Source organism: Muntiacus reevesi, chromosome 1 (genome assembly GCF_963930625.1).
Source record: "Muntiacus reevesi chromosome 1, mMunRee1.1, whole genome shotgun sequence".
Classification (NCBI taxonomy): domain Eukaryota; kingdom Metazoa; phylum Chordata; class Mammalia; order Artiodactyla; family Cervidae; genus Muntiacus; species Muntiacus reevesi.
This window is the reverse complement of record NC_089249.1, coordinates 167,888,748-167,907,920: the sequence shown is the minus strand read 5'-3', so window position 1 is coordinate 167,907,920 and position 19,173 is coordinate 167,888,748. Positions and strand designations below refer to the sequence as shown.

Below are 19,173 nucleotides of genomic sequence, written 5' to 3'. Positions count from 1 at the left end.
CGTGGGATCTTAGTTCCCCGACTGGGGATAGAACCCACACCCTCTGCTTTACAAGGTGGATTCTTAACCACTGGACCACCAGTGAAGTCCTCTGAGAAGCTTTAACCTGATCTGTAAGTTAGTCTTGGTGTTCGTTTTTGGCCCTCACATGAGCTTGGCATAATTGCATGAGACAGAAATGTGCTAGGAGCCAGATTTCATCAGGAGACTAACGCCAGGTGTGTGGAGGGGTGGTTTTTCATGGGTGCACTGGAAGGGTCAGTAACTGAGTTCTTAACATATCAGGCTTCTTATCCTGGGTTTGGATTATGAAGTCAGTTTCTGTTTATTCTTTTTGGATATATAAGATAAATTCCAGTGATTCAGTTACTTACACAAAAAGTCTTCAAAATCCACACTTCTCACCTGAAATTCTGCAGTGCATAAAGAGGTGGGCCAAAAATTGCTTAAGAGAAGTGGTGAAAGACGGTTGTGAAACATTATAAAACTTTACCAACCACTTGGATTGGGCTTTTCTTCGAGCCTGGCCTGATGAAATAATTCTCTAGATGAAAGCAACTGCGTTTTTAACTAGTACTTCTGCTGTAAATTTTATTGTTTATGGGGGCACACAACTTGAAACCAAGGGTAAAAAAGAGAAGCTATTATTTCTGGGTGGTTACCATGTTTTGAAGCCTTATTATGTTGCAAGTTCTGGGCTTAGAACTTTCCATTCATTATCTCATTTAAATAAATAAATAATCAAACGATTTTGAAGGGTACCCCGTTCCCCACCCCCAGTTGCTAGGGCTTTGAAAAAAAAAGAACAGAGGCTCAAGAATATTCAAGTTTCCTAAAACCAAGGCAAACCTAATCAGACTATAAACCAATTTAAGAAACTGAAATGATAGCAAACAAGCACAAAAGGCTAGTGGTACCCTACTGTATCAAAGGGGAAAACTGGGTTTTCGAGAGGTTAAAGTTCAAGGTCACATAGGACGGGGTGGAGCTGAAATCAGAACAGGGCTGTTTGATTCTAGTGCCTGTGCTCTTAAACATTACACATGTTACCTCCTCTGCATTATTAGTGTGGAGAGAGGACTTAAAACATCGAGGCTGATGGCTGACGACATGCATAACCTGTACCCAGGGTCAGATGATGACATTTAAAGGTGAGAAAGGCGGAGGTTTTATTCTGAGGGATCAACAGCTTTCTCAGGTGTGCTCTTGGCTGTAGGTGAGGGGGAAACTGAAGATCTGGCATGATAAGACCACAGTGCATGCGTGTCATGCCTTCTGTGCCCAAGCCTGACGGCCATGCAGCCACATGCTTCCACGTTTCTCAGTTGCTCAACAGATATCTCTGTGTGCTCAGGAGAACAGCTCTTTGGCTACATGATGCTATCACAGAATTGTTTAAGGACGACTAAATAGGACAGGCCACCTGGAAATGTAGCTATTGTCCCAGGTGTCCTTGCCAAGCTGGGAACTGTGAAAAGGGACAAATACCTCGGGTGCAATATGGTCCTTTGATTAATGTTTGCTTGGTTTTCATCTTTCACGCTGTATTTAAAAGATTCAACTGTATAACCAATGTCTCAGCTAAAGAGAAACTCATGCCTATTCTTTTACTTGGAAATGTCTAGGGTGGTCCCACTCTAAGCCCCACTGAGGAAGGACTGGGTGAACCTGTGGATGCAGACTGAATACATGCAGCCCCAAGACAGCATACCTCGTTTTCTGTCCACCTCTGTCCATTCATCTACATGAAGCATATAAAAAGAAAACACCAGTTCATGAAGCAAGAATGTTATTTTCAACGAGGCTTTAAAAATACCAATTCCAATGATCTGGCTTATGAAACTTTATTTTTCATGTTTGCATTAATGTTTTAATGCAAATACTCTGCCTTCCATTTGAAGCTTTTAAAAGGCTGATGGATAAATAACAAGTTCCAAAAAAGCCCTAGGGAGGCTGTATCTTATAGAAGAGTGTGGCCCAGGAGGAGAGGAAGCTCGGGAGGATGAGATACCCTGGGGTTTACCTTGCAAGGTTCAGAAGCCATCCTCTCTAACGCTCTGAAAGTAGACATCATTCAAAATAAGGCTTTTAAAAACACTAACTTCCGCAGGGAAGGATAATCCTGAGAACAGGTACAAAAAGAATTTTCTTTCTTTACAACCTGATTCTCTTATTAATGTAAGAGTTCTCTTTCTAGAACACAGAATTACTCAACTTAAAAAAAAAAAACAACTAGAAAGATAAATCAACAGAAAAAAACCATTTGTTTCTGATTTATCTTTTATACAGAGAGGTGTGACTTCCATGTAAAAAGAGGGAAATAATGATGGGACCACTGTACAGAAAGCTCCTGAGGACAAAAGTAGACAGGGAAATGCCAAGAAGAGACCAAATAAGGAAAAATGTACTTGGCTAGAGAAATCTGTGAGAATCATGACCCTTTAATGGGCTGAGACCTGGCTCTCCTGTTTACTAGCTGTATTTCCAAGCAGCTTGTATAACCTGTTTCTTCATCTGTGAAATGGGGATTATAATTGCACCCACCTGATAGGGTTGTTGTGGGGATAAAATAGACACATCAAACACTTTTCTGACTTCTCTCCTAGTTCTGCTTTCTCTACTTCAGAATTTGGGGCACCACCCATAAAGGCTCGTGATGAATTTTTTTCTTTCCTTGATTTTTTGGGGAGAGATTTCAATCTAAAACCACCCACAGATAAACAGCGATCTACACACAACCACATTTTAAAAACATTTTGTAGTTTGGTGTATTTTGAGAACATTTGCACTAAATTGTTTGTGACGTGACTCCTGAAGTTATAACGTGCATAGTATAATATAATTAGTATATGCTGCTGCTGCTGCTAAGTCGCTTCAGTCATGTCCGACTCTGTGCGACCTCATAGACGGCAGCCCACCAGGCTCCGCCATCCCTGGGATTCTCCAGGCAAGAACACTGGAGTGAGTTGCCATTGCCTTCTCTGAATTAGCATATATGTGCCTTCAGTATGCAATGCCGACAGCTCCTAAGAGACCCTCCTGAAAGCAAAACGAGTGCCATGTCCTGCCTAGCTGCAAAGGGCTCCTACTGCAGGGTCAGACTCCTCTGGGGAAATTCACCATCTTTCTCCCACAGAGTTACAGGGTTCCGGAGAGAAAACACTGGGGAAGCAGCACCAAGACACTAGCCTTCTTTAAGCAGATGCTGGCTTCTTTGGCATAATGTCCACATCTGTCATTTCATGGCATTTATTTTACAGGCGGTCTTGCCTGATAGGCTTGTGGGAATTCAGAGAGATAGAGCTGCAACACTCTTGAAGGTATATTTGGCAACAGAGGGGCTGCCAGGGGCTCACCTACCCTAAGGGAGAGTGATTATCTGCTGCTGACAAAAAAAAAAGAGCTGGTGAACACATGCCCAGGGCTACCAGGCACTCTTGCAGGCAGTGTCGTTTGGCTCCAGCAGAGGTTGCTGTCGAGCTGTGTGTGCTCCTGGCCCTCTTCCTTCTGAGGATCCCGGGAAGTTAAAGAATGACTTGTTTGTGACCATTCCACTTTACTTATATTTTGAGTGGGAGGTAGGCTCAAGGCTTATTCAGAGCCTCCTGTTAAATTGGAACTATAAAAATAAATATAGTATCTCACAGCACTTGGCTGCTCAGTACTACTCTGTGATCGGCATATCTTGGGAAAATCACTTAATAGCCCCATTCCTTAATTTCCCCTTCTGTCAAATGAGGAAGGCAAACAAATGGTAAGAGGGCCTTGCTTATGAGTATCTGTAAGAGGGTGAGTGAGTGAGTGAGTGAATGAAAGTTGCTCAGTCGTGTCTGACTCTTTGCAACGCCATGGACTGTACAGTCAATGGAATTCTCTAGGGCAGAATACTGGAGTGGGTAGCCTTTCCCTTGTCCAGGGTATCTTCCAGGAGTGAGGCGAAGGCAACTTTTATTATTCTGGCAATTGCTTAAACGTGGGACCTTATTCAGTATGCAACAGTCAGAAGTTGCCCCACAGAGACAGCACTTCCTTTCTGTTGAAGGCTAAACTAGAGTGAGCTGCCTTCTGGGGAGAAACTGCAAGATCGGCCCTGGACTTAAGGGATGGCCTCCAGGAGACCAATTAGTCGTGTAAGACAGTGAAAACTTCTAGAACAAACATGGTTTTCACCCAGAGCTTCAGTGAGGACTAGTTGACTGTTTTGAATCTCACACCCTCTGCCCTGTTTTCTCGTTCTATTTTCTGCATGTCCTCATCAACCAACTACTTTCTGTCATTTCTTTGATGAGACCAGTGGGTATCCTGAATTTTTTTTTCAAGCCTCTCCCTCTCCCTCCCAACCTTCCAACTCCCTCCCCACCCCATTCCCTCCACAAAGATTCTGATGTAGTCCCCTCGAGTATGGAAGTACAGGGCAGCCGTGAAGGTTGTGAAGGTTGTGGATGAAGAGTATGAGCTCTGGAGCCTGATGACCTGGGTTCAAACACATTACTCTTCCTTCTTACCAGTTATGTAAACCTGGGCAAATGAACCTCACTTTCCCCATCTGTAAAATGGGGATAGTAGTATTACCTACCTGATAGGATAGTTGTGGGGATTAAGGTGTTCAGAGAAGTCCATGGTACGTGGTTAAGTACTTAATAGATGTTTGTTGCTATTGCATTAGGAAGACATATCTCCCAGGTTTAGAATCAGTTATTGGACAGATGGATCAAAAGCCCTACCTCCAGAGGATGCAGAGAAGGGCCGCATGAGGCTCTGCCCAGCACCTCAATGGCATCTGACACAACTCAATAGTGGAAGGAAAGTGTTCGAATGTGAATTACGGAAGATGGCTGAAACTCCCTGATGCCATCTCTAGCAAACCCAGGACTGCAGCTCCTGAACACAAAGGAAGCCAGTCCTCTAGTATAATCACAGGATCTTGCCCAGACCGCCTCTTGAAAGACCATACCTGCTACTCATTATGTTAAACATGTTAAGTACGTCACCTCAATCGATCTTTACAATGTCACTGTGAGGTATATTTTATTATTCCCCTTCTAGGGAGAAAGAAACAGGCATACAGAGTCTACACTCCAAGGTCATACAATTAGTTAAATGGCAAAGCTGGAATTGGGAACTCTATCTGTATGACTCCAGAGAGCATGTTCTTAAGTGCTAACGTATCCTGCCTTCCAAGACTGCAGACCACCAGTGCAAGCACAGCCTATCAGCTCACTGGTGCCAAAAGCCCAAATGAAATCACATAACATAGCACCAAGGAAAACAGAACCCTCTTGAGGGAAAAACGGCAATGTAATATCAAACAGCAGTTCACCAAACATTTACTGAGCACTAGTTTATTCAGTTGTAGGCATTATGCTAGGCGCTGGAGTACAAAGGTGAATAAGACAATCACATGGGGGAGACAGACACATATGCAGACCATTTCAGTATAATACGGCTAGCGATAAGGTTGAGGGGGGCACACATCAGGTATGGGAGTATGCGCAGGCCGTTTCCCATGTGGAGACGAGGAGATGATTCTTAAGTTGAATAATGCAGGATGGAAGGAAAGTTACTAGCATGGAAATGGGATGGTTGGGGTAGAATGGGAATTACCAGCAATGGAAACATGAGTGAACATGCTTTAAATGGAGATCTACAAGCAGTTTGGTATTAAGATACACAGTAGGAGGCAGGCAGTGGTGGAAGCTGGGACTGCAGAGATGGACAGGGGGTCAGATCAGGAAGGTCCCTGAAATGTCCTGCCAAGGACTTGGCCTCCATCCAGACAGCAGTGGGAAGCTGACAAAGGGTTTTAAATAGCAAGGAGTATGGACAGATTCAAATGTTAGAATGCTCATTGGGAGCAGTGTACAGAATTAATGGAGGGGGTATGCTATAGGGAGCTCTTTCTCTTTATGCATGGACTTGGACTCAATTGCATAAATACAACAGTGAATATCTGAATTTGTATGCTGAACATCAATTGAGCATACAGAGACTGTTGGAGACAGTAAATGTTTGAATCAGCGGCTATGTCAGTTACCTTTATACTGACTTTTCTTTCTCTACCTTCAAATACAGTATTTCCTTCATACTTAATCCCAGAAAACTTGGTGAAAACAGCTGTTGGTTGAGAAGGAGGGGAAAAGGAGAGAAAAAGGGTGGCAGAGAATTCTGGGTGGCCAATTCTCTGGGGTTAGATGTGGTATGTATGGAAGGCAGATTTTGCATTTTGGAAACTCTCAAATAATTATTTCCACAACTGCATTCTCTCCAAACAATTGTGAAGAGAAAAGACAACTTTTATTTTTTATTTATCTATGTTATTTCAGATGCCCACCTTTCTAGAAATAGCTTCTGAACTTAATAAGACTAGCCTCCGTCTTATGAAGGAGGATTCTGCACAGACGAGTATGGAGACCCAGAAGGTTCCCTGGGGGGAAAGAGTGTGCCACCTGGGGTGGCCTACTGGGACCCTCACGTTTGGGAGGGATCAACTGTCAAGAGAGATTGGGAAATCATCTCTAATTTAAGGGGATGAGTAAATGGGGGGAGGTCAGGTACCCTAATAATATTCAACGGGGGTATTAAATCCCTCTGTGGTGAAACGATCTTTTGGGTACTGTGCTGATGAGGGGTTCTGCCTGGATGGGGCTGTGGGTTATGAAAGAGGTCCCCGGTTATGAGAGTGCGGAGTGCAGGGGTGTTGGCCAATCTGTAAAGGCGCTTGGCTATAGAGGTCTGGCTGAGGGGGCCGGGGCTGGTTGTGCGGGCGGGGAGCCTCACCTTTGCGGGCCTTGTCTCCGGGGATGTTCTGGGCCCGCAGTCGTTGGTCCAGGATGTAGAGCATTTCCCCGCCCAAGTTCAAGAAGAGCAGCGGCAGCGTCCGCATGGACATGGTGCCGGAAGCCAACGCGTCTGCTACAGAGCCTCCACGTTCAGTAGCCAGAAGACAGGAGGCCCCGCAGCCGCGTCCCCAAAGCCCGGTTGCTAGGCAACGCGGCAGGCGGCAAAGAAGGCCAATCAACAGGCCGCTTGTTGGGAGGCATCCGGGGGCGGGCGCGTACTGGGCGAGGCGGCGAAGATCTATGGGGTTGATTGGACAGAGCCCCGCGGGCCTTCGGCCCTGAGCGCCGGTTTTGAATTTCTTTAGACCCGGAGGGTGGGCGAGTATCGGCAGGGCGGTCACTCTCTCCCCGTCAGGGCGGAGTGCTCACGTGCCCTTAAAGGAGGAAAATGAAAGTATTTGTCGCTCAGTCTTGGCGGACTCTTTGTGACCCCATGGACCGTAGTCCGCCAGGCTCCTCTGTCCATGGAATTCTCCAGGCAAGAATACTGGAGTGGGTAGCCAGTCCCTTCTCCAGGGAATCTTTCCCACCCAACGATCGAACTCAGGTCTCCTGCATTGCAGGCAGATTCTTTACCGTCTGAGACACAAAACCCAAGCCGAACTCTTTTAGAGCAGACTCAATACTTTGGCCACCTCATGCAGAGTTGACTCATTGGAAAAGACCCTGATGCTGGGAGGGATCGGGGGCAGGAGGAGAAGGGGACGGCAGAGAATGAGATGGCTGGATGGCATCACCGACTCGAGGGACATGAGTTTGAGTAAACTCCGGGAGTTGGTGATGGATAGGGAGGCCTGGCGTGGGTTGCAAAGAGTCGGACACGACTGAGTGGCTGAACTGAACTGGGCAGACAGGCCTGTTTTTTTTTTTTAAAGTAATTTTTAATATGATCATCATATTAGCTTCAAAATTATTTATATCATGTAATTTTACGAACAAAAGCCAAAACAGAACTTTCAAATTAAACCAGATTTTCCATTCTAACAGACTTTTTCAGTAAGTTCAAAGGAATCGGCAGATTCCTGAGCCTGACAAATATGAAAATCATTTGATTCAATTTGGTTAGAGGTCAATTCCTTTATACCTTCGTAGGTGGTGGTTTGGTGGTTTAGTTGCTAAGTCGTGTCTGACTCCTGCGACCCGACAGACTGTAGCCCACCAGGCTTTTCTGTCTATGGGGTTCTTCAGGCAAGAATACTGGAGTGGGTTGACATTTCCTTCTTCAGGCAGACCTGGGTTTAAATCCCTACTCTGCAGTTTCCCCGCTGTGTGACCTGGGGCAGTGGTTTTGAACCTAGGCTTCCTCATTCTGGAAAATGGAGGGGACAGCCATCGATCCATGTTGCAGAGCGGAATCACTGCGATCATGCAAAATGCCAGGAAAGCCCTCAGCAAAATGGTAACTTGCAGGTGGGGGAAGTACCAGAGGTCCTTGAATTATCTGCATTTCCTCCCTAAAAGGCACTTGGAATGAAGCCCAACTGAAGGTTTCATGCACTGGGAAGCAAACCAGGCCTGCTGAAATGAATGCTGGGTTTTCCGAAGCTCCTGCACAGTTAAGCAAGCCTACCATCCACTTCTGTTTTGAGGGCAGTAACCACATTCTTCAACTTCATCTGGAGCTTCAGGATCACCTTCTCTTCATCTGCTGTTTTTACATTTTTGCTTTGATGAGCAACCATTTCTGTAAATTTCAGTAATTCTAAAATCTACTAATCATTTTCCCCTCCAGCCACTCAGACTTGAACCTGAGCCTTGGTTTCCAGTTTCCTCCCCCTGGGTCTTATTATCATTCACCAATTCTGCTTTTCCCACCAAAATCTTTCTCACATTTCTTTCTTTCTGTCTGCATTACTGTGTTTCTTCATATAACTGCTCATTTCTCACTTCCATGGGCCTGGCTGCTAGGCTAAATTTCAGAAGACACCCATCAGGCTTTCCTATGACATCCCTTCAGTGGCTCTCTACTGTTCGGCAGATCACAGGTGAAATGCCTTTGTGAGGCGTTCAAGCCTGTCCACTTTGGCTCTAACTGCCTTTCCAGAGACCTCTTCTGCACTCCCTTAATACTTCACAATCCACTTGAACTCAAACTCATTAGTGTTGTCTTCTCTTTGGAGCATCACCTCCTCTTACTGATAACCACACTGGAAAGTCTTCCTTTAACATATAAGCTCAAGTCTTTCCCACAGCTTCTGGAGTCCACTTTCCTACCTTTCAAAGCCGAGGTTTTTAAAGAATAGTCTACCCTCATAACCTCAATTTCCTCCATCATCATCACCCACTTCATTGTCATTGGATTCAGCTCTCTCCACTCCACTGAAACTGCTTCATCAAGAAGACTTTTTGGTGCTTAACCGACATCTCGGGAGATACTATACAGTGATTGAAAGCTAGCAGCCCAGGGCTTTGATTTGATCTTGGCTGGTCTGTGCACTGTCTTAAAAGGGACTATAACTAGGATGGGACTGTAATAAGTAGCTTAGCATCATTATCTTACTCTTGGCCTTCATGCATTATGCTATCTGCCTGGTTGCTAAAAGCATTTGAGTTTGTTGCAGTGTAGTTTCCTCCCAGAGCTTCTCAGACCACTTTTCCCCCTAGGCAGTGTGATATTATGAACAGAATATGGGCTTTGGAGTCAAGACAGATGTGGGTCTGAATCCTTGCCTGACTCTAAGCAGCTTTGTGAATTTGGACAAATCATGAGTCTCAATTCTCTCATGGTTAAAATGAGGATAATTATGCCAATATGGCAGGGGGGTTGGTGGGGGGAAGTTTGATAAAGGTGGCTTTAAAGATTAGATGAGTTAATGTGACCAATGCAACATTTAAAACAATGCCTTTCCTGTAGGGCCTGTTCCATGAATCTGTGAATGTGTTCCTTTTCTTGCCTTCTCCAGCATAGCATCTCTTAAGTAGCTGTGTCTACTTGAGTCCTGTCCCGTAACAGGCATTCCCTCCTGTTCCTGGAGGTGGTATCTGACCCTCTCCTCTCACTTGATTCCTTGACCCCAGACCCTCTGTTCCACCTTCATGTCACCTTCCCCTTGACCTCAGCTGTTCCTCCTGACTCAGGATATGCCCTCAGAAATCATCCTTCCTATCTGGACATGGTCCTGTTTTCTTCGCTCACATTCCCTCCCTGAGCAATTTCACTCACACCCGTGGCTTCAGTCACCTTAAATGTAACTCCCAAACCTGTCTCTGGTTTCCAGCTGCTCTTTGGACATCACTATAATGCACCTTCCTTCCTTTCTGGCTTCCTTTCTCACTCAGCATAAAATCTAAAGTCTTTCCCCTAGTGTTATGGACTGAATATTTGTTCTCCCCAAATTCAAAGGTTGAAGCCCTAACCCTCAATATGATGGTATTTGGAGATGGGGGTCTTTAGGTGGTCATGAGAGTGAGGTCATGAGGGTAGAGCCCTCATGAGAGGATTAATGCCCTTATTAGAAGAATAACTTTTCTTCTCCTTGGAAGAAAAGTTATGACCAACCTGGATAGCACATTAAAAAGCAGAGACATTACTTTGCCAACAAGTCCGTCTAGTCAAGGCTATGGTTTTTCCAGTAGTCATGCATGGATGTGAGAATTGGACTATAATGAAAGCTGAGTGCTGAAGAATTGATGCTTTTGAACTGTGGTGTTGGAGAAGACTCTTGAGAGCCCCTTGGACTGCAAGGAGACCCAACAAGTCCATCCTAAAGGAAAGTGAAAGTGAAGTTGCTCAGTCGTGTCTGACTCTTTGCAACCCCACGGAATGTAGCTTACCAGGCTCCTCCGTCCATGGGATTTTCCAGGCAAGAATACTGGAGTGGGTTGCCATTTCCTTCTCCAGGAGATCTTCCCAATCCAGGGACTGAACCCAGGTCTCCTGCATTGTAGACAGACGCTTTACCGTCTGAGCCACCAGGGAAGTCTCTATATCATAGGAAAACTTCTAGTGAGATAATTTGTAAAATATTCCAGCAAAATTCTGTCTAGGAAGCACCCTATTGAAAAAGAGTGGATTAAGTCCTACAGTTTGTAATTGAGTTTTAAAATTTAGTATGTTGCTATATTGAATAAAAAAATGTGATAGAAAGGATTCAGGCCTTATAAATGGCTGGAGAAACTGTCATCTGTATAACTAATTAATTCCATTAGACTTGCAGGGTTGTAGCATGATTTAAAATATTGATTGGAAAAAAAATAAAATATTGATTGGCTTTAATTATGAAAAAACAAAGTACTAATAAAGACACAAATTCCTTTGAGCTGGGGATTCATTCATGGACAAGTCCATTTGCCTTCTGTTTTCTCAATCACAATAGTTTGTGTATCACTACCTGGTGGTATATATTCATAGTCATCATACAAGAGGCCTAGGATTGGATACTGTGTCCTGTACTTTCTAGTTGTAATAGTTGTCCTTCCACCACTAGAGGGTTGGTTATGAGATGAATATATTTCTTGTCTCAATTTCCTAAAGGAAATCAGTCCTAAATATTCATTGGAAGGACTAATGCTGAAGCTGAAACTCCAATACTTTGGCCACCTGATGCGAAGTACTGACTCCTTTGAAAAGACCCTGAAGCTGGGAAAGATTGAAGGCAGGAGGAGAAGGGGACGACAGAGGATGAGATGGTTGGATGGCATCACTGACTCAATGGACGTGAGTTTGAGTAAACTCCGGGAATTAGTGATGGACAGGGAGGTATTGGAGGTATAACTGCGTGCTGCAGTTAATGTGGTCGCAAAGAGTTGGACACGACTGAGCGACTGAACTGAGAAGGGCAAAAGCAATCTCTTCCTCTCCTTCTCTCTCTCCCCACTTGACTGCCTCCCTCCACTTGTGAGGACAGTCAGGATGCGGCCATCTACAAGCCAGGAAGTGATTCCTCATCAGAAACCAAATCAGCCTACACCTGGATATTGGAATTGCTAGTCTCCAGAACAGAAAAGAAATCTGTTAAGCCACTCAGTTTATAGTACTTTAAAACAGCAGCCTGAACAGACTAATACACCCCAAAAGCTCCGTTATTACCTGGTTTCTGCTAACTCCTCTGATCTCGTCTTCCTACTCTTCTCTTTGCTGATTCAGTTTAGACACACTGTCTTCTTTGGGTTTTTCAAACATACTAAGCATACTCAGGCTTCAAGGCCTTGGCACTTGAATTGGTGTAAATGGGTGGGCTTTGTGGGGAGGGAGTTGTCCATCACGCCCCAGAATTTATAAGCAATGTTTTGTACCTGTGCAGTTTTAGGGACAGACTTCTATCAGGTTCTCAGTCCGAACACCAATACCCCTGCCTCCCCACAATTAATCACTCTGATCTCTCCCCGTCCTGTCCAGCTCTACACTGCTGCTAGTGTAAACACAGATTGCTAGTGGAAACACAGACTTGTTATCATCACTCCTTCCCAGCCAGCACATGAAGCCTCTCATAGCCTGGCTGCAGCCTACCTGTCAAGCTGTGTGTCCAGTTCTGCTGCTCTCTGAGTGCAGCACACGCCCGCACACTTCTTTGTCTTTGCACTTGCAAGCCCTCCTGCCCGGGATGCCCTCCCTCCCCACTTGCGCCCAGCGAACCTCCACTCATCCTTTAGGCAACTGTTTAGAGGCAGTTCTGACACTGGCCTCCTCACCCAGCAGCCAGTCAGCCTTGCTTCCTCTGTGCCACCGTGCGCTCAGTCTCGCCTCCACCGAACGGCCCCTGGATGACGGGGGCTTGTTTACCTGAGTGTGTGTGAGGTGTGTGATGAGAATGTGTCCTGTGGTGCCTGAGGGCAGGGACTCTGCCACTGACACCCCCAGGATCCCAGAGCTTCATGAACGAGTGAATTCCTCCTTGTCCCAGGCCACAAGGAGCCCCACCTTCTCTACTGTTATTCTTCAAGGCAGCAAGACATGACTTTATCAACATTTATTGGGTTTCTTTGATTGCCTCTGGTCTGGCTTCAGAAGGGCTCTCTGGGTTCCTCTGGCCTTGTTTCTGGGCCGCTGCAGCTGCAGTTTTTAAGGCCCTTTTTTGCTTCTTCAGCTTTTGAACCTCTTGGTAAACCTGGGGAAAGGGACAGGATAAGCCTTTGTAATACTACGCAAAACTGCAGACTCGAAGCAGCTGGGGTGGGAAATGACTCCCTCAGATGGTCACCCCAGCCTTTCTCCACGGGCTTGGTGACCTGGGAGCCACAGGCCTCAGGCCCAGCTCCATGCCTTGCTCAGACTCAGACAACCCCTCCCTCTGCTCTCTCCAGCACAGTCCTGGAGTGGGACCAACCAAAGCAGCAGTTCTGAATCGTACCTGAATGCACAGAGCCTTCTTGGTTGCCAAGCGTCGGTGGACTTTCCGGTGGTACGGAGGGGGAAAGGTGTACTCAATCCCCAGCTCCTTGCATGTCTTCTCAAAGACAGGATAGTTGGTCTTGCGGAGGTTTTTGAGCATTTTTTGCCTCTGGTCAATGCTCATCAGCAGATAGCGCTTGTGGGCTTTGTCCTGTATGAGAATCGGTATTACTTTGAGTATTATGTAAATAAGTGGGTGCCACTTCATAGGAACAAAGCATGGTCATTTTACCATGGCACTGAAACAATCTTAGGCAAATATCAGGGCAACTCTGAGCTAGGCAGTGTTACTCCCATTTTACAGATGGGAAAATAAAGGCTCAAAAATGTTAACTGATTCATTAAAGGTTTCAGAACTGTGCTGGGTCAGGGCCTTGTGTGAGGTCAGTCTGGAATCCAAGCCTGGAGGTCTGAGTCCACATCTCATGCTCTTTCCCCTACACATACCCACTCAGCCTCTCCACAGCTCAGCACACTGTCAACTGGGGTGGGAGGAGGGAAGGCCAAGGAAGACCCCTGCCCGCAGCCAAACACTGCTTCCTCAGTGGGGCTGGTGTTCCATACTCCACCTCTGATCTCATGGAGCAGCTCAACTAGCTTTGGGGAAGAAAGGTGCCAGGCGTGGAGCCAGACCAGTTTGTGTTAACAAGTGTGTGTTTATTAAAAATACCAGCAGTTGCTTCATTACATAAGCTCTGTGTCCGAACACCATGCTGAGATCTGGCAGACCAGTTAGAAATGTGGGTCTGGAGCAAGACCACCGAGTTTCAAGTCTCAGCAGAACATTTTCTAGTGGTATGCCTGCAGGGGTAACTTAATCATGCCACGCCTAGATTATTCTTCCATACTGCGGGCTACAAAGAAGAGTATGAGGGTTAAATGAACTGGTGCACACAGAGTATTTAGCAGTTGGCTAAAATGTCAGCAGCTGTGGGGAGATGAGCCTGATCACTGAGGGGCTCTGGGTCCGGAGAAGCAGCTTGAGAAGCCAGGTGGCCAGAGCAGCAGAGCACCTGCCCCTCAGCTGCAGTGGGAAACACACTTCCTCCCATTGGCTGCCATTATTTCATACAGTCCTTGCAATCTTCTCAGCAGGGACTAATACGGTCCCCATTTGACAGACAGGAGAACTGAGTCTTCGACAGGTAACTTCCCTAAGGTCACACAGCTCATCAAGTGGCGGTGGCAGAGGTGAGTTTTGAACCCAGGGCAATCTGACCCTACTCATGCACTCAACAACTACCGAGTGCCCCTGCGTGCCACACACTGTGCCCTTGCTCTGAAGTTTGTGCTCTTCTTGACCATTAATGACACTCAGCCCACCCTGAAAGGTTCCCTCGTCTCCCCTGGAGGCGGGAGGGAAGTGTGTTTCCCACTGCAGCGGAGGGGCGGGTGCTCTGCTGCTCTGGCCACCTGGCTTCTCAAGCTGCTTCTCTGGACCCAGAGCCCCTCAGTGCTCAGGCTCCTCTCCCCACAGCTGCTGACGTTTAGCTCTGAGTGAGGCCCAAGGGTTACCTTTCGATGTTTCTGCATGTGTTCTTCATAACTGCGGATCTTGACAGTCAAGGCAACAACTGAAACCACAAACCACAGCGGATGAGAGACAGGCACAGAGGAAGGAAGGGCCAGGCCTCGGTTATGTTTTAAGACCTCAAGGAATAACAATCACCAAAGCTCTTGTACAGCTCTCCACCATTTCCAGAGCAGTCTGAATTTCAAGAGCTCAAAAGACTTTGGAATAGCTTGCCTTTAAGAATGCAAAGCCTGAGGAAAGGAAGTTCCTTAATCTTATGAAGGTCTCATCGCCAAACCCCAAACCTCCAAATCAGCCTTCTTAATGGTAAAATTTTAGAGCATTCCTATTAAATTCAGGACTTAGTCTGGAATGCCTGCTCTCATGGTTACAGATTGAATACAGCCCCAGAGGTCCTTGCTAAGGGAATAACTGAAGATCCCCAAACTGTCAAGAGTCTCCTCCTTGCCTCTTCCCCCCCAGCTGCCATCCTTATCTGTGTTTTTGCTAATGAGTTTTCAGAATTATCAGCTCCCATTCATCTCTTAAAGCCTCAGAACATCCTTCCTTCAGGTATCCTCTTGTTTGGCTCAAGCCTGTATTGCAGAGATAGGGAAAAAGGCAAAAGCAGAAGATGGCCCCAAGGAGAGGTTGTCACTGCAGAAGGCCCTTCCCGTATGCAGTACGAGTCCTGGGAGCACTGCAGAGGGCGTGGTGGGGACACTGGCCCGGACCACGCGCCCTTCCACACCACCTTAGCTGCAGAGCAGAGAGAGGAACACGCTCCTTAGGAACGTCACCTGAGCTCATACAGAGATAGGATATCACGGAGCTCAGAAAACAGAGTCCAGTGTTCCTTGGTCCTTCCTGTCTCCCCCTTTATCAAGCCACATCTAACACCAGTGTATCTGCAGATGAGGGACCAGAATCAAGCACCAGCTAGCAGACTATCCTGTATCCCAACTCCCCAAGGGCCCCCCGACCAACTTCGAGCCTCCAGGGAGCTGGTGTCCTTCGGGTTTTCCACGACCTTGCTCATCAACTGCTCTTTCTTGATTTTTAGCATTTCCTTCTGTTGAAGATAGAGAGGGAGAGTCTGTGAGGTCTGCCACCCCCAACTAGCCCTCATGCCTCCAGGTAAGGGCTGCAGTCATAGCAATCAGGCCACAAGGCTCAGGGACTGACTTCACTCAGCCCATCAGGGCTGTTCACATCTAGGTGGGCCTAAGGCCAATGCCACTGCCAGAAGAATGTTGGATCAGTGTCCCCAAACTTTGCTCATTCATGCAGGCATCAGATTTTTACTGAGTACCTACTGTTTGTCAGGTGCTAAGGGTACAACAGGGAACAAGTTGTACCCTTAGTCCTTGCCCTGGAGATGCTCAGTCTGGGGTACTGACAAGTGGATACAGCATGACAGTGGGATAAGCACTTTGACTTGAGAAGCATGGGCTGGGGGGTGTTACCAGGGTAGGAGGGAGTCTCCAGAAGAGGACGCAGAGAGGTCAAAGCTGGGCAAAGGCCACTCACCTTGTTGGCCATTTCCAAAGATAAGAGTCTTTTCACAACATCATCAACCCTGTGGAGAAAAACCATAGCAATGAGAGACAGGTGTGGAGGGAAAGGGGGAAGGGGAAGCGCGGCTGTTTTCATTTTAGTTTGAAAAGCAACAATGGTTAAAAATTTCTTTTACAACAGGCGTCTCTCTGGGAGTGGGGTGCCATTTCTCAGGAATTAAAAGTCAGCATGGATCTGATTTGCTAGGCTGAGAACAGGCAACCATGTGTTAACAGAAAACTGGGGCTGTCAGCTCAAGTGTTCCAGGTTCATTGCAGGGAGGGCAAAAAGAGGATTTCCATTTTAGCTGGAATATGGCTTGGTTGGTCTTGAGACACTTAATTCTACAGTCATTGTTTCTTTCTCATGTCACACTGCACTGTGGGAGGGACTGGAGAGACTGCCCAGCTCCCACTGCACAGGACAGGGGCTGAGCACAGGGGCCTGGTTTTGGTCTTTCAGTCCTGATTCCCCTTAGGAGCTGTATGACATTGGGCAGTCTGATAATGTACAAAATGGAGACACTATATCTTCCCTCACAGGACAGAGAGATGCAAGATTTCTACAAAGACCTGCGAGGCGTGGTGCCTCTGTGGTATCCAATGGCAGAGCATAAAAACAGCAGGCAGGCATGCTCCATCTGGCTCGCCTGCCCACTCACTCTCACCAGGCATGGGCTTCTCTGCCCTGTTTCACAGTCAAGCTTCAGATCCCGCAGGCATCTCCCTCGAAGCCCTCTCCTTGCCAATCCTCCCAGGGCTCTCTGCCTCATCGAAGAGATTTCGTTCTGCTTACTTCTCAATTCCAGGGACGTTCTGGTAGTCCTTCAGCAGCATGGAAGGGGGCGGGTCATCTTCTTGGTTTTGCTGGACTGTCAAATGCAGGGATGGAAAACACCCAGAATCAGCTCTCACTGCCCATCCTCCCGGACTTGGCTCTTCCCATCACCTCTGTCAGAGACATCCAGGGTCTCAAGCAAGGCACTGGTATCTCCGGGTTCAGCTTCTCCTCTGTAAACCCTATGGGCATCTGCCTCGAAAGTTCATGCTGGGAGTAGACGGCCTTTCCCAAGACCCTGTACTGTGCCTGTGCCTCTCACACACCTGTCTGGCTCTACAGTTATCAGATGTCCCGCTAGGATGGGTCCTCCTGTGGACAGACTGAGTTTGACTCCCTCTGAATACACTCCCACCCCTCCCCGCAGTCTGGTTCTGTGACTCAGTACAGAACAGGCACTCTACAAATACTCACTGGCTGATTGCATGAATGAAATGAGGGGCTTACTTAAGGAGATGTCTGAAATGTAAACACCAGATAGAGATCACAAGAAACCCTCAGCCTTGGTGTGTGCTTGCAGGTGAGGGAGAGACAAGGCAGAGATCAACCTGTCCTCTCCACTCTGACCCTGCTCTGCCATTACACTAATAATATTAAGATCTAGTAAGAGAGATCTGAACAGCTATGCAGATTGCCCGCTGATGGGAAACCAGGCACCTCGGAAAGGCGGACACGAAGCGCTGTATTTTAGGTAAGCCTCGGTAGTGTCAGCCCCGTACTGCCTCTCAATGGTTCATGTCCACTCACACCCACTCTAAAAGCTCCTGCTCCCATCCTCCCCTCCCCCTGCCCTTCATGCAGGATCCAGGCCCACGACTTTGTTGCAAGGTGGATGTGGGCTTCTTCGCAGGACCTCTGCACCATCACCCCTCCACCCCCGCCTCCGGGAGGCTCTAAGTAGCCATCTCAAGCCTTCCAGGCAATTGAATCTCTCTTCCGCCTCCAGTCGAATCCAGTTCCTACCTGGTTTCTGGGTGGCATATCCGCGGGCGGCTCGGAGGATGAGACCTAAGTAAAAAAACGGGGGGCTGAGGTCCGTCTCCTTAAACAGTCTAGCCGCGATTCTGGTCTGTGGCCGCCGCATTTCTTCGGCACCGGGATGCCCCGTGTCTCTCCCACTTCACCTCACTTCTTCCCCACCCACCACTTTTTCTCCTGCCGCTACACCGCCACCCAGTAGCCTCCTTCCCCTCATACCCTCTATCTCCTCCAAATCCCATTTCCCTACTCTAGCTGTCCGGCTTCTCAGCTCACCTCCAGGACTTGAGGGAAGGTCCCGCTGGACGGAGAGAAGCTTGGCGCACCCTCCGCTCGGAAACCCGAGGACTGGGGGCTGTGTCACTGCCTGGGTTCGAATCGAACTCAGCGCCCTCCACGCCGCCCTCAGCATGGTGACTTCTGACCCCCAAGGGACCCGCGCCGCGGCCGCGTCGCCTTCGCGGTAGGGACTGGGTTACACGGGCGCCGCCATGTTGGCCCCGGCTCGACCAATCGAGTGCAGTTGCGAGACCGGAGCAGATGAGGACCGAGATGATGGATTGGCAGGTAGGCCTCAGTGATGACGCGAAGTTGGGTCGAGGGGAGAGGTCTGGTTAGCTATAGCGCGAGACTGGAGGGGCTTGGTCGTTGCCTGGACCTGTTACTGGCGTGCGGTGCTGTATCAACTCTAATGCCACCTTTTCTTGATCATGCATCCTGCCCTCAATCCCACTCCAGTTTCCTGACGAGTTATGCTGGGGGCTTCCCGCGGGCCTGACAGTGGTCTTCTTCCCCCGACATAGTATTTCCACCCCCTCTCCCCCGATAGTGCAGGATGGGGCCCTGTAAGAACTGCCGGGTTTCAGCCTCTTCTCTGGCAGCATTGCAGCGTGGTGACTGAGGTCGGTGATTTTGGACACCTGGAATCCTAGCTCAGCTGTTTGCTGGCTGTGTCACTGTGGGCAAGTCACTCAACCTTTCTGGGCCCCAGTGTACTTACTCCATGCTATGGGGGTGGTAATAACAGTATCTTTATTTTAGGTTGTTAGAGGGTTAACTGAGACGGTTGTGTACAAAGCACCAGGAATTCAAGAAATATTAGTTTTGATATTTGTGAA

General features: G+C 47.6%; 2 protein-coding genes across 3 annotated transcripts in view; both read right to left on the bottom strand.

Moving 5' to 3' along the window:
- OSCP1 (organic solute carrier partner 1) overlaps positions 1–10,400 on the bottom strand; it is a 31,472-nt gene extending 21,072 nt beyond the window's left edge. The window contains exon 1 of one of the 2 annotated variants that reach the window (XM_065930259.1): positions 6,778–10,400. In XM_065930259.1, the coding sequence (XP_065786331.1) occupies positions 6,778–6,889 (112 nt within the window). In that variant the 5' untranslated portion in view covers positions 6,890–10,400. The remainder of the gene's footprint in view (positions 1–6,777) is intronic. The other variant, XM_065930248.1, reaches the window with a different exon arrangement.
- A 2,333-nt stretch (positions 10,401–12,733) lies between these two features.
- On the bottom strand, positions 12,734–18,559 carry MRPS15 (mitochondrial ribosomal protein S15). Its single transcript, XM_065916291.1, has 8 exons — positions 18,332–18,559; positions 18,041–18,085; positions 17,036–17,111; positions 16,214–16,262; positions 15,671–15,755; positions 14,686–14,744; positions 13,130–13,321; positions 12,734–12,886 (listed from the first exon to the last, which is right to left on the bottom strand). The coding sequence occupies exons 1-8, from the start codon at positions 18,465–18,467 to the stop codon at positions 12,749–12,751; spliced, it is 780 nt and encodes a 259-aa protein (XP_065772363.1). The 5' UTR covers positions 18,468–18,559; the 3' UTR covers positions 12,734–12,748.
- Between the last annotated feature and the right edge of the window lie 614 nt (positions 18,560–19,173).

What these genes read in the sequence shown, in the direction of transcription:
- MRPS15 (XM_065916291.1), bottom strand. Translation starts at nt 18,467, where the DNA reads ATGCTGAGGGCGGCGTGGAGGGCGCTGAGTTCGATTCGAACCCAGGCA. An exon ending in CTTTGGAAATGGCCAACAAG is followed by an intron (nt 15,756 to 16,213) that starts GTGAGTGGCCTT and finishes TATCTTCAACAG; the next exon opens with AAGGAAATGCTAAAAATCAA. An exon ending in CAGCTCCCTGGAGGCTCGAA is followed by an intron (nt 14,745 to 15,670) that starts GTTGGTCGGGGG and finishes TTGTGGTTTCAG; the next exon opens with TTGTTGCCTTGACTGTCAAG.